Genomic DNA, 14,549 nt, shown 5'->3' with positions numbered 1-14,549 from the left:
TAATTGATCTTCTTCGAGCTCCTCTGTTTCTTTGAGACATCATTCTGCGAAAGGGTCCATAAGACTTCAGCAGACTAACAGAGGCGTCCAAGCGCCGTTCTGTACGGTTACCAGTAACAGCTAATCAGGTGATTCCATTTGAGGAAGGGTTCTCTATTCCCGGATGTGAAAATCCAGGGGCATGAATTTTTATGTCACAATATGTGCTAACGAATAACCTACTATGTTTGGCGAGGACTTGCCAGAGCCAATGAGAGGTAGTACTTCTATCGCTTTAAGATTCCCCAAACTCTACTATATTAACTCATTTTATCCTTCCAACCACTCTGCAAGACTTGTCATTATTATTTCTTCGTTTTACAAAGGAGGGAACTGAGCTGGAAAAAGTTACAGGGGGTGACTCCACCCCAAAGGAAGCCACGGATCCCCAAGGGGCTGCTTGGGACGGCCTGGCTCTCCGCCCGACCCCACGGGTGCACTGGGATCCCTCCCTGGCCACGGCGTTCGTCCCGCCAAGAGGCTATGGAACCTCCCGCCATGTCCCGCCCCCTTCGTGCTCAGCCTACGTAGGCTGGTCCTCTCTAAAGAGCCGTTTGGAACACCCCATTATGTCTCCCACATAAGCTAAACGGGCTGAACTCCCCATGAACTCCCCACAGAGTCAAATGGTACTGCCCCGAGTTTTGCCCGGCTTCCCCCAAACTGCCCAGATTGTCTCCATTCCGTCCCGTCCCCACAGAACTCTGGGCGCCGCCTTCATTCCGCCCCGCCCACAGATGAGATGCCGCCTCCCTTGTACGCCTTGCCAAAGGGCTGTTGGAAGACCCCTCTCTTTTGTTCCCCCCCACCCCCAGGATTAAATGTTATTGCCCCGTCGTGTGACTGGGAGGCTTCCATCGTTCCACTCCCCCGTAAAGTAATTGAGACCACTCCCACCCTTCTCCGTCCCGATAGGATAGAACCGCCCCCATCGTGACCCCCGCTCCCGCGGACTTATTGGCACCACCTCCATTGCACCCCTCTCTCAAAGGGCAGTTGGGATACCCCTATTATGTTCCCTCAGAGGGTTTCCCCTCCCCCACAAGATGACTGGGCGCGTTGCCCCCTCATTGTGATCCCGCCCCTACTACAGATGCTAGGACCGCCTCCCTCCCGGCCCCAGCCCCGAAAATTTTAGCATCGCCGCGCTCCAGCAGCCGAGCAAAGTCACCTGAAGATGTTCCGATGGCCTTTCTCCAAAGACCCAGACCCCCCACCACCCCACGTCCCGGGCCTCAGAGACCCACAGCCGTCGCCCTTCTCGTTGGATAGAATGAATCCCAGGGGGAGCCAGCTAGGTAAGTAAGGAGCACCGGGCTACCTTCATCACTTTTTTTTTTTTTTTTTTTTTTTTATTTGCAAGAATCGGGAGGTGGGAAGGAGGGCTCCCCCCCCCTTTTCTTTCTTTTTTCTTTCTTTCCCCGCCTCTACTTCGGGGGTTTTCGTGGCGACGGCTTCGGCCAGTCCGGCTAATTCTCGTCACCGTGATGCCTCTCAGCCATTTCCCAGACTGCTAGGCAGCGCAGTGGTTCTGACCTTTGCCAGTTCTCGCACCGTAAGAAATAGGGAGACGATCGCCGTTACCTGCCACCTGCGGTCTATTTGAGGGTCTTCCTCGGCTTTTTCCCGGAGCTTCCCTCCCTCGTGAAGTGCAGTTTAGGAATCCAAACCCTTTATGGAAAGTTAAAATCTGTCCTCAAGCAAAAAAGAAGTCCGAGGATTCCGCTTCAGCGTGTTGTCATGGCAACCGCTGGCCTCTTTTTCTCTCGCGAACTCCCTTAACTTTTGTCGCCAATTAGAGGAGCCTGCCTTCTAGAGCGATACTAGAAGCAGCCAATCGCAAGTACGGACCAATTGAAAGCCTTTCCCCTCCACCCCACCCGGCTAACTGTCTCAGCTATTTCTCTTCTACCGGATATAGGACGCCGGCACGCTGTTGCGCAGGCGCACCTACCTTATAGCTTCATTTCCGGGCCGGGAGCGGCAGCCATTGTGGTGAGTTCGTATCGGTTTGGGGGGTTTTTTAGCCTTATTTTTCTGTTATTTTTCAACAGGAGTTGACAGGCTACTTTCCCTGTACCCGGATACTTCCGCCCACGCCCGAAGGCCGAACGAACCACAGAGCTGTCTGGTTGTGAGGCGAAAGGCCGGGCACAGGGACCTGAGCCGAGCAACTTGGGGCTGCTTTTGTCGCCACCCGGCTTCCGCTTCTCCACGTGTCTGTCCCCTTCCTTAGTACCAGGAGTGGCGGGGGGCCCGCTTAGCGGGCGCCCTCTCTGACTCCTCCTTGTGCCTTGGGAGGGAAAAGAGCAGCTCGTGGAGAGAGAAAGTGGAGGGAGCCTCGCAGCACGCTGTCACTAAAGTAAAAGTTGCACGAGCCTAAGTTCCAAGTTTTCCCGCCTTTTTATACTTCACTATGGCAGCTCTGTCCTTTCGCCTCTGAAACGCCTTTGCTTGTCCTGTGCTTTTGGTACTTGGGAACTCTTTTCTGACAGACACCTAGAAAAGTAGCGTTGGCTTCTCGTTTCCCTTTCTGCGTGCGGTTTGCAGAGGTTACGTTGTTTCCATTGCGTTTGGTGGTGACTTATGTGTAACAGCTGCTCTTTAGAGTTTGCCAAATTTCGGCTGGGTACTAAGTAACGTAGCACGTGGCAGCATTTAGTGGTTCTGCTGAGGCTCTAGAGTTAGAAGAGGACGCTTGTTTTGTGGGTGGACCAGCTGAGTTTCTTTCCTGCTGGCCTGACTGCCTACTTCTCGTGGTAGCCTTTCTTAAAGGGGAAGTCAGTTCATTAGCATTTAAGCTTTTACTGTTGTAGTGAGACCTAGTGCTATGGAACTGAGTCTCTCAGGAGTAAGTCAACCTTCATCCACCGTAATAAAAAGTTGGGTGAAGTAGGAGGCTCTTGGGAAAAATAGAAGTTTTGCTGCCAATTTTTTTGTGTGACCTGTTGTCATGGAGAGGAACTTGGGCATAGTGGATAGAAAGCTTGGCTTCCAAGCTGGGTAGAACGGAGTTGAAATTTCTCCTCTGACACTTACTGGATGTATGACCTAACTAAAGCAACGATTCTCAAAGTGACTTAGTCTATGGAAGTCCCCTGCTCGAAGCTCTTTTCATAGAATCATATTACATATAATTATAATAATAATTAAGATGTCTTCATTTATAATACAGTAAACATTGGTGGCTATACCCCATGTAAATAAAAGCTCTTAATCTTCAGTCATTTTTAAGAGTTGTAAAGAGGTCCTGAGACCAAAAAAGTTTGAGAGCCACTTCCCTAAGCAATTGTCCCCATCAGGGGGCAGCCAGGTGGTGCAGTGGATAGAGCACCAGCTCTGAAGTCAGGAGGACCTGAGTTCAAATCTGGTCTCAGTTAACACTTCCTAGCTGTGTGACCTTGGGCAGGTCACTTAACCCCAATTGCCTCAGCAAAAAAAAAAAAAAAAAAAAAAAAAAAAAAAAAAAAAAAGAATGTGAACATCAGCATTGGTAGGGAGAGTTTATTCCCCAGAATTGGTGAAATCCACAGATCCCAATCCTATCCCTATTACCTTGGGTAATCATTAGCCCTCTACCTTACTCTTTGTTTCTGTAGATTGGGTGAAACTTGCAGAGAATATATAAACATAATATATAAATCTGAACTAGCCCTCTGTGCTCTTCTCTTCCGACTGACTCACCATTGCCATTGGATGTGTGTTGTTGCCATCTGGGTCACACTGAAAAATGGTAACTCCCATGTACATGGTTTTTGGAAGTTTACAAAAACAATGTCCTTCCAGCCCTGTGAGAGAGTGAGGTTGTTTATGGCTTCTCCCCATGAGAAAGACACTTATTCGTGGTCATACAACTAGTAGGTGTGAGAATCGGGTGTTTTGACTCGCAATCTTTTACTCTTGCCACTATGCTCGCCTCTTATGATATTTATGGATTCAAAAAGCTGGATATGATTATGTAATTGCCTTTTTGGTAGAAATTGTCATTTGCATTTCCTAGCAACCTGGTCAGTTTTTGGTGATGAGATTAAAAGTGTTCCATTCAAACCAAGCTTTAGAATGGTACAGACCTTCTAGGAGACAACGCTGTGGCTGCACTTAGCCTCAGATGTTACATAAAACATGTTCTTGTTGGCAGTGTACCATTTGATATACGGTCTCAACTAGCAAACCAAGTATGGGTGAGCAAAAAGTATGTCTCTGATTTCAGTGAACCTTGCTTCTGGATGCTGTAGCAGCTTGTCAGTTGTTGGTTACTATGTGGCCGAGACTTGAAATTGTTGCCAGTTGCCTGGAGGATCTAGGAATGGACTATGTTTTTCCAGGGTAATGGTACTTGATAACCTGCTGAGTTCTGCCAAGCTAATGCTTAATTTGGAATCTCACCATATAAAATGGGAATTCCCATAGGAGAATTCCTATCTTATACATTTAGAAGTAGTCTTCTGTTCTTCAGCCCCCGCAGTTTGGAATTCTGGGTAGCTAGCTCGATACACTTCTGTCTTGTGTTTTAAAGGCAAGGTGGTTTAATACTTTGTTTCTATATTCCAAGAAACTCCAAACTAACTTGGCTTAGTGATTAAAGCTCTAAGAAATAAGAAAGTTTCTATGACAAAAGAGATGTTTCACCTTCTGAAATTGTCATTTTACGAAAGTGAGTCTTTGACAGGGCCTTCCCTACCCAGGAAGCCACAGTGAAAGAACGGTTTTAATAGAGGATGCAAAATGATCAGTCATGGAATGGAATTTCAGGTTAATTTCAACTGAGAGCAAAGCCTCTCATAACTCTGGTATTTCTATAATATTTATATCCCCAATGCCTAGGGCATAATGTTGGAACTGAGTAGGTGCTTGTTAATTCATAGAATTAATATACAGGATTTCATATACGTATTTAAAAACTACTAAGCTTGATTACTTACTATTTGCTTGAATACCCAACTTCCTGTCATGGAAACTTTGTCCTGGGGAGATTGCAGCCTTCTGTGCCCTACATGGGTCCCAGGGAGTTGCATGGGAAGTGCAGAAGTTGAAGACTTTCCTAAGGGTCACACAGCCATTAAAAAAGTGGGATGTGGAAATTGAACGTAGGTCTTTAAGCCCAGCCATCTCTGCTCACTGTGCCCGGCAGCTTCACTCTGTCGAGCTTCTAGAGTTTTAAATTTAGATGACCTTGGAAAATGTACCCTGAGCAAGTGAATGTCTAGCTTTAAGACTTCCAGCTCAGTTGATAGCTTTGTGTTGTGAAAATCAAGACTTAATGTGACCTTTACTTAGTTAATTCTCTGAGACCAGAGTACTCAGTGAGGAAAGTGCCTGGCTTCCCATGCACTTGTAGAGGACCCCCCCCCCCCCCCCAGCTGCAGTGGGTGGTTATATGAGCTGCCTTTTGGTATGTTTTGGATGTCGGAGGATATCCGAGATAGGGCTTGTTGCCAGGTTCTTCGGCTTCTATCCTTCCTGGCTGCCTCTCGTTGCTGTGGATTTTTGCTTTTATTGCTGTGGGGAGCCCTGCTACTATTGTCAGACCAGAATCCTTCCTGCAACTTGTAACTTTGAGAGTTGCCTGGATCACTGAGAAGTTGAGTGACTTATTAGGGTCTTCTTACACTCGGGATGTGTTTGAGGTCTGATTTGAACCCAGGTCCTTATGGCTTTAAGCCTGGTTCTCTTATCTGTTATTATACTGTGCTCCTCTTGGACATAATATGCAGAATATTGTACCTCTGATCATTATTACATCTGGGGCCAGCCGAGTGGTCCAAAGGATAGAACACCAGGCCCGAGTTCAAATCTGTCCTGGGACCCTTACTAGCTTTGTAACTTTGGCCAAGTTACATACATAACTCTGTTTACCTCAGTTTCCTCCTTAAAAAAATGGAGATAATAGCTCCTACCTATATAGCTCTTAGTAAGTGCTATATACAGGTTAATATTATCATTATCTATATTATCATGCTGAGTTCTATGTCAGGAAGGATATTGATAAGCCAGAGCTTGGATAGTGACGGGACTTGAGAGCATGCTGTTTAAGACTGGATTGGAAGAACTAGGGAAGGTTAGTTAGTCTTCTGGGTAACATTTTAAGGGAGGAACATGATTGTTTTCACGTAGAAGGTCTCGAATTAGCAACATCACTTGGTGTGACGAATGGAAGTTGCCGAGAAAGCTGCTTTTGGCATTTTCTTGAGAGATTCTTCCCAGTGTTGGCCTATGAGTGGCATGGGCCACTGGACAGGAAACAGGAAGTTAGTTCCCCCTTAGAGGCTTTCCAGCAGCCAGAGGGTGAATGGTTGTTAGGGACATTGTAAAGGACTTCTTGTTTGCACTGGGCTCGTTGAACTTATAAGGTTCCTTCCAACTCTTAAGATTTCATGTTTCTGAGTCTGTGTTTTAGGAGAGGGACAAGAGCTTAAAGCCTTAAAGACAGGACAGTTAAATTTCCTAACTTGGATGGGCTTGTTCTGCTTAATAAGCTGGAGTAGCCTGCAGGATGACCATGCATGTTGAAGTGGATCAGGGACCTCTAAAGGCAGAATTGTTAGGTAATTAAAGCTCTTCCTTTAATAAGTGCCTAGTTACCACTAAATAAGTGGGGGGGTTTGTGAAGGAAAAAAGGGCCAAGGGGCCTATTCTAGAACTGTTTGCTTAGATCCCAGAATTTGTAAGCTAAGATGTTTGAGGTGTCCTTGAGTTTTATACGGTCAGTACTAATACTTCTCCCTCATTTGAAGGAAAAGTTAGCCAAGATTAGCTGAGAAAGCTTTGTGGAAAGTTTGTTCTCGATGTGGTTCTAGACATGGCTACTTTGGACAGTCGTTGTTCCTAAGGGGCCTGACCGTTACACGTTAACCAGTTTGTGGTCCAGCCTAGAGCCATTATTTGATATTGAGTTCTGGCATATTGTTTCCAAAATCCATCTTTGCTTCTTTGTTGTCTTCTTCTCTTTGAACCTTTTTCTGTCTCTGTGTTGCATGAGGGAATTAGATTAGGTGATTCCTAAGAGCCTTTGCTGCTCTAGGATTCTTCTTGCTTTTTTTTTTTTTTTTTCTTTTTCCATTATCGAAGGCAAGCATATAATGCCCAGAGGTCTGCCATCTTCTACCTCTGTATAATTTTTCATCTGAATTTGAGGAATTTCCTCTGTCTGGCATTTTATGCACTTTGCCATGTGGCACCAGCTTTTCTTTCCACCAGGCTGATTGCACATTACTCTCTAACCTTCTAACCCAACTGGCCTACTTGCTGTTCTTTGCATAGAGGAGTATCATTTCCCACTTGTGCCTTTTCAGGAGCTCCTTTGTTTTCCTTTCTTTTTCTGCCTCTTGGAACCTCTGGGCTCCCTTCCAGGCTCAGTCAAAATACTACCCTCTAGAAGAGGCTTTTCTTGTCATTCTCTTCTCCCCAATTATTTTGTATTTTTCTTATATTTATTTATTTATGAACGTGCCATTGCCCATCCTGGCCATCCCCTGTAAAATGCCCTCCTTGAGGGCAGGACCTGCCCACATTTGTATTTTGTACCTTCAGTGCTTGGCAAAGTGGACACTTATTAATGCTTGCTGATTGTTCTCGATAAGTAATCCTTCAATGTGTCATGGGATATTTGGACCCTGGAAGTATTTCACAGAATGAAAAAGATTTGTCTCCCCGCTAATTATTTGACATACTTCTAGAAATTCTAGCTATAGGAAGAAGACCAGCAGATTTAAAGGTATAAACATCAGTAGAGAGAAGACCGAATTATCCTACTTGCAAATGACATGGTGGTGTAAAACCTTCAGAGATTCCGTAAAGAAATTAATTGAGCCAATGCAGCCAAAATTAGAAGAAAAGCAGGATACTGAAGGGGAAAATCTTCACAGCAAGTTTCTTTGATAAAGGTCTCATTTCTCAAATATGTAAGGAATTGAACTAAATTTATTAGAGCCATTCCCCAACTAGTAAATGGTCAAGCATGTGAACAGGCAATTTTCAGAAGACGAAATCAAAGCTGTTTTGTATGAATTCGTATGAATAAATGTATAATTTTTTTTGTATAATTCGTAAGAAAAAATGCTCATAATCACTAATACCTAAAGAAACTCAGAACAACTCTTGAGGTAGTATTTCATATCTGTCATATTAGCTAAAATGACAGAAAAGGAAAAATAAATGCTAGGGGGGGAGTTGTAAGAAAATAGGTATACTAATATACTGTTGGTAGAACTGTGAACTAGTCTAACCCTTTTAAAAAGGAGTTTGGAACTGTTTGTATAAAGCTGTAAAACTGCATACTTTGACAGCAATAACACTACTAGTTCTGTACACCAAGAGATGAAAGAAAAAGGAAAAAGACTCCTGTGTACAAAAAATATTTCTAGCAATCGAGGGAACAAGTTAATACGATTTATGAATCGTGCTCTAAGAAATGACGAAAGGGATGAGTGTCAGAAAAATTTGGGAAGACTTCAAGTGAAGTGAGCAGAACCAGGAAAGCACTGCATAGTAACAGCAACATTGTAAAGATAATCAGTCGACTGTGAAAGACCTAGTAAACTGCTCGATCCAGTGATCTGCCACAACTCCAAATCCAAAGGACTCATGAGGAGAAATGCAGTCCAGCTGCAGATAGAAAATTATGGGCTCAGTACAGATTGAAGTATTTCTCTCTCTCCCCCTTCCCCCCCCCTTTTGTGTCCCATCTCCCCCTCTCCTCCCCCCCCCCCCCCCAGGTCTCTGTCTCTTTCCTTTTCCTTCTCTCTCCCCTCTCTGTCTCTGAACATGGCTGAGGGGGGAGATATATCATATATATATAATGGCTGTTCCATTTCTTGCTTTGTCAATGGGCAGGGGAGGGAATGGAGGGAGGGAGAGAATTCGGAATGAATTTTTTTTTTTTTTTAAACCAAACCAATTGAGGTGATTAATAGCTTCAGCATGGTAGAAAATCTTAAATCAGCATTTCTGTGCAATTCTCAATCTAGTCTAGGTAGATTGGGATCCTGGAACTCCTTTTCAGAGGAAGAAAAGAAGGAAACAAGCATTTATTAAGTTCTTACTATGTGCCAGGTATTTTTCTTTAATACTTTACAAATATTATCTCCTTTTATCCTCACAATAACCCTACAGAGTAGATGCTATTATTATCCCTGAGGCAGATAGATTAATTGATTTGCCTAGGATCACACAACAAGAAAATGGGGCTCAGTTTGAGGTCGGATCTTCTTGACTCCAGGTCCTGGACTCTTAACCACTGCTGATTCCTTAAAGGTGTCAGAAATCCTTGGGTCTATGAGGCAACTGTTTTCATTATAATTCTAAGACATTTTCATTTCCAATATGGTAAATATTGATAGTTGCAATCCACATAAAAAAAATTCTTTGGATGACCCTCATTTTTAAAAGTTACAAAAGATAACTTTGAAGGCTACAAAGTCTAAGAATTGTTATTGTACACTATTAAAAAAAACACACACAGGAAAATCTGTACTAAGAGACATTTGATTCTGAATAACTTCAAAGTACAGAAATAGTGCCCATTAAACTACCACATTACGCATGTTATATATGAATACAACTACAACACACTCTTGGAAATAGAGGCTTATGTAATAATGTCGGATTGCTTCCCTGACCTCTATTTCTTCCAGACTTTGCATGTTTCTCTGAATTCCTCCTCATGCTTCCTTTGTTGTGCTGCAGTGATGAAGCACCTCTTTTTTTTTTTTTTCCCCTCCCCCTGAGGCTGGGTTAAGTGACTTGCCCAGGGTCACACAGCTAGGAAGTGTTAAGTGTCTGAGAACAGATTTGAACTCGGGTCCTCCTGAATTCAAGGCTGGTGCTCTATCTACTGCGCCACCTAGCTGCCCCAATGAAGCACCTCTTGCCTATTTCCCAGAGTCCTGCCACAAAACAGTATTGCTACCAATATTTTGTTCTGCAGAGACCTCTCTTTTGCCTCCCTGAGATATATGCCCCGTTAGATTACAGGATCATAGGCTACAAACAATTTAGTAACTTATGTAATTCCAAATTGTTTCCACATGCCTCTCCTTAAAGTTCCTCCAGCGTTATTAATATCTTTTATCATCTTTGCCACCTTGATGAGTATGAGGTGAAACCTTCAAGTTTTCATTTATCTTCTTTTGTCCAATGAAAATCACTTGAATGGTTATAAATTGCTTTAATCCACCTTTGCTAGAATACTCCTATTTAGGGGATCATAGTTGTAGAGGTATTGAAATATCTTCTGTATATCTCATTTACATGTCAACAGTGGCCCGCTTTTTCTCCCTCCGGAGACTTTGTAATGTGTAACCAACCCAAACTTGTACATGTTAAGCTTTTTTTCTTCTACATATCTCATTCACATGTCCATGGTGGCCCACTCTTCTCCCTCCGGAGACTTTGTAATGTGTAACCAACCCAAACTTGTACATGCTAAGCTTTTTTCTCTGTATATCTCATTCACATGTCCATGGTGGCCCACTCTTCTCCTTCTGGGTTGTAATGTGTAACCAACCCAAACTTGTACATGCTAAGCTTTTTTTCTTCTGTATATCTCATTCACATGTCCATGGTGGCCCACTCTTCTCCTTCTGGAGACTTTGTAATGTGTAACCAACCCAAACTTGTACATGTTAAGCTTTTTTTCTTCTGTATATCTCATTCACATGTCCATGGTGGCCCACTCTTCTCCCTCCGGAGACTTTGTAATGTGTAACCAACCCAAACTTGTACATGCTAAGCTTTTTTCTTCTACATATCTCATTCACATGTCAACAGTGGCCCACTCTTCTCCCTCCAGAGACTTTGTAATGTGTAACCAACCCAAACTTGTACATGCTAAGCTTTTTTTCTTCTACATATCTCATTCACATGTCAATGGTGGCCCACTCTTCTCCTTCTGGGTTGTAATGTGTAACCAACCCAAACTTGTACATGCTAAGCTTTTTTTCTTCTGTATATCTCATTCACATGTCCATGGTGGCCCACTCTTCTCCCTCCGGAGACTTTGTAATGTGTAACCAACCCAAACTTGTACATGCTAAGCTTTTTTCTTCTGTATATCTCATTCACATGTCCATGGTGGCCCACTCTTCTCCTTCTGGAGACTTTGTAATGTGTAACCAACCCAAACTTGTACATGTTAAGCTTTTTTTCTTCTACATATCTCATTCACATGTCCATGGTGGCCCACTCTTCTCCTTCTGGAGACTTTGTAATGTGTAACCAACCCAAACTTGTACATGTTAAGCTTTTTTTCTTCTGTATATCTCATTCACATGTCAATGGTGGCCCTCTCTTCTCCCTCCGGAGACTTTGTAATGTGTAACCAACCCAAACTTGTACATGTTAAGCTTTTTTTCTTCTGTATATCTCATTCACATGTCCATGGTGGCCCACTCTTCTCCCTCCGGAGACTTTGTAATGTGTAACCAACCCAAACTTGTACATGCTAAGCTTTTTTCTTCTGTATATCTCATTCACATGTCCATGGTGGCCCTCTCTTCTCCTTCTGGAGACTTTGTAATGTGTAACCAACCCAAACTTGTACATGTTAAGCTTTTTTCTTCTGCATATCTCATTCACATGTCAATGGTGGCCCACTCTTCTCCCTCCGGAGACTTTGTAATGTGTAACCAACCCAAACTTGTACATGCTAAGCTTTTTTCTTCTGTATATCTCATTCACATGTCCATGGTGGCCCTCTCTTCTCCTTCTGGAGACTTTGTAATGTGTAACCAACCCAAACTTGTACATGTTAAGCTTTTTTCTTCTGCATATCTCATTCACATGTCAATGGTGGCCCACTCTTCTCCCTCCGGAGACTTTGTAATGTGTAACCAACCCAAACTTGTACATGCTAAGCTTTTTTCTTCTGTATATCTCATTCACATGTCCATGGTGGCCCACTCTTCTCCCTCCGGAGACTTTGTAATGTGTAACCAACCCAAACTTGTACATGCTAAGCTTTTTTCTTCTGTATATCTCATTCACATGTCCATGGTGGCCCACTCTTCTCCTTCTGGAGACTTTGTAATGTGTAACCAACCCAAACTTGTACATGTTAAGCTTTTTTTCTTCTACATATCTCATTCACATGTCCATGGTGGCCCACTCTTCTCCCTCCAGAGACTTTGTAATGTGTAACCAACCCAAACTTGTACATGTTAAGCTTTTTTCTTCTGCATATCTCATTCACATGTCAATGGTGGCCCACTCTTCTCCCTCCGGAGACTTTGTAATGTGTAACCAACCCAAACTTGTACATGCTAAGCTTTTTTCTTCTGTATATCTCATTCACATGTCCATGGTGGCCCACTCTTCTCCTTCTGGAGACTTTGTAATGTGTAACCAACCCAAACTTGTACATGTTAAGCTTTTTTTCTTCTGTATATCTCATTCACATGTCAATGGTGGCCCTCTCTTCTCCTTCTGGAGACTTTGTAATGTGTAACCAACCCAAACTTGTACATGTTAAGCTTTTTTCTTCTGCATATCTCATTCACATGTCAATGGTGGCCCACTCTTCTCCCTCCGGAGACTTTGTAATGTGTAACCAACCCAAACTTGTACATGTTAAGCTTTTTTTCTTCTGTATATCTCATTCACATGTCCATGGTGGCCCTCTCTTCTCCTTCTGGAGACTTTGTAATGTGTAACCAACCCAAACTTGTACATGTTAAGCTTTTTTCTTCTGCATATCTCATTCACATGTCAATGGTGGCCCACTCTTCTCCCTCCGGAGACTTTGTAATGTGTAACCAACCCAAACTTGTACATGTTAAGCTTTTTTTCTTCTGTATATCTCATTCACATGTCCATGGTGGCCCTCTCTTCTCCTTCTGGAGACTTTGTAATGTGTAACCAACCCAAACTTGTACATGTTAAGCTTTTTTCTTCTGCATATCTCATTCACATGTCAATGGTGGCCCACTCTTCTCCCTCCGGAGACTTTGTAATGTGTAACCAACCCAAACTTGTACATGTTAAGCTTTTTTTCTTCTGTATATCTCATTCACATGTCCATGGTGGCCCTCTCTTCTCCTTCTGGAGACTTTGTAATGTGTAACCAACCCAAACTTGTACATGCTAAGCTTTTTCCCTTTACCCTTTGGAGTTCATTGTAATTTTGTTTCAGAAACATTGTGGTCCATGATTTGTATCCACTTAACTTCAGCGGAAGAATATTGATGTTATTTGAACTTTTATAGCAATAACCAATTGACACTGTGATTTCTTGTCCTTCAGAAACACCTTTCCAGAATATGCACATAACCCCTTCTTAGTCCTCCTTTTCTTTGATCTCTTTGCAGCTTTTGTCTTTCTTGTCTCCCCCCCCCCCCTTATCTTCTGGTTCTTCTACCTTCCCTCCCCCGCCCCCCCCCCTACCGAAAGCCAGGATTACTAAACATGCCTACTCACCCAGCCCTCCTTGGCCTTGCCCCATTCTCCTCCTCTTGCTGTACCCTGTCCCTGTTTAGTTTCTCTGAGTTTAATAATTTCTGTATAAGTGATTTCCTCCTTTCCCCTCCTTTCCAGCCCTGATCTCTCTCCTGAACTTGTGCTGTACAAACAGCCCATTGGGCATCTGCATCTGGGTGTCTCTCAAACTTCACATGGCCAAAATAGTGCAAAACCTCACACCATTCCTCCAGGCTAAGCCCTTTGTGTTGAGGACACCACCATACTTGTAGTTATCCAGATGCCCAACTCAAGTTAGCCGCCATATATTTATCCTATAGAGAAATAATCACTTCTTGCCTTTCTCCTTTCAAGTGAATTCAATAAAATGTTGACTCTACCTTAGTCTCTGTAGCCCTAGCACCTAACATCTAAAAAAAGCTTATTGATTCATTATCCCCCATCTAAGTTGCCAAGTCTTATAAATTGCCCGTTTAGACCCTTATTACCCCTTTTTAAAACTGTTATCTTTTATTTTATAAATTAGACACTTAGACTATTGTCCTTTAAAAAGATTTTTTAATTAAGTGGTTTTCCAGCTTCCATGTTCTTATTCTCTGGTCCACTTTCCAGGTGCTGTCAAACTGATGTTTCTAAGCCACAGACTTAACTGTGTCAGGCTCTAATTTGGAAATATCCAACTCCCTTTAGGGTAAAAAGCAGAAATTTCAACTTGTCAACCAGAGCCCCCCACAGAAGGGCTCCCAGCAATCTTTCCAGTCTCGTTTCATATTACCTCCCTTTACATATTCTCCAGAGTGGTCTCTCGGCTTTTCCTAATACACAGATCTTCTCCCTTAAGTCTGGAATATATTCCTTCCTCATCTCCCTTTTATAATCCTTGGCTTCCTTCAAAGCCCAACTTGGGTATCACCTGCGTACTTCTGATCCTGTGCCCCCCCCCACCTCACCCCCTTTTTTCTTAGAACTTTTTGATATAACTTTGTAATGAACCTGATATGTCCTGTGTTTACTTTGTAGTTAGGTCCTACGGAGCAGGGACCCCATTGTTTTCTATCTTCCTGGATCCTAGCGTATAGCACTGAGATATGCCCATAATG

The 14,549-nt window shown here is 43.2% G+C and overlaps 2 protein-coding genes across 8 annotated transcripts in view; one reads left to right on the top strand and one right to left on the bottom strand.

Annotated features, from left to right (window-relative positions):
• Positions 1-1,803, bottom strand: part of DNAAF6 (dynein axonemal assembly factor 6) — an 83,026-nt gene extending 81,223 nt beyond the window's left edge. The window contains exon 1 of one of the 4 annotated variants that reach the window (XM_074278182.1): positions 1,624-1,803. The gene's annotated coding sequence lies outside the window, so the exon portion shown is untranslated. The remainder of the gene's footprint in view (positions 1-1,623) is intronic. The other 3 variants (XM_074278184.1, XM_074278185.1, XM_074278183.1) reach the window with 3 other exon arrangements.
• NUP62 (nucleoporin 62) overlaps positions 1,032-14,549 on the top strand; it is a 62,916-nt gene continuing 49,398 nt past the window's right edge. The window contains exon 1 of one of the 4 annotated variants that reach the window (XM_074278178.1): positions 1,032-1,337. In XM_074278178.1, coding sequence (XP_074134279.1) covers positions 1,217-1,337 — 121 coding nt within the window. In that variant the 5' untranslated portion in view covers positions 1,032-1,216. Of the gene's footprint in view, positions 1,338-1,875; positions 2,035-14,549 lie in introns of those variants that run through there. The other 3 variants (XM_074278179.1, XM_074278180.1, XM_074278181.1) reach the window with 3 other exon arrangements.

The sequence above is a fragment of the Sminthopsis crassicaudata genome, chromosome X (genome assembly GCF_048593235.1).
Source record: "Sminthopsis crassicaudata isolate SCR6 chromosome X, ASM4859323v1, whole genome shotgun sequence".
Lineage (NCBI taxonomy): Eukaryota > Metazoa > Chordata > Mammalia > Dasyuromorphia > Dasyuridae > Sminthopsis > Sminthopsis crassicaudata.
Note: the sequence above shows the minus strand (reverse complement) of the source record. Positions and strands in the feature narration are given on the sequence as shown.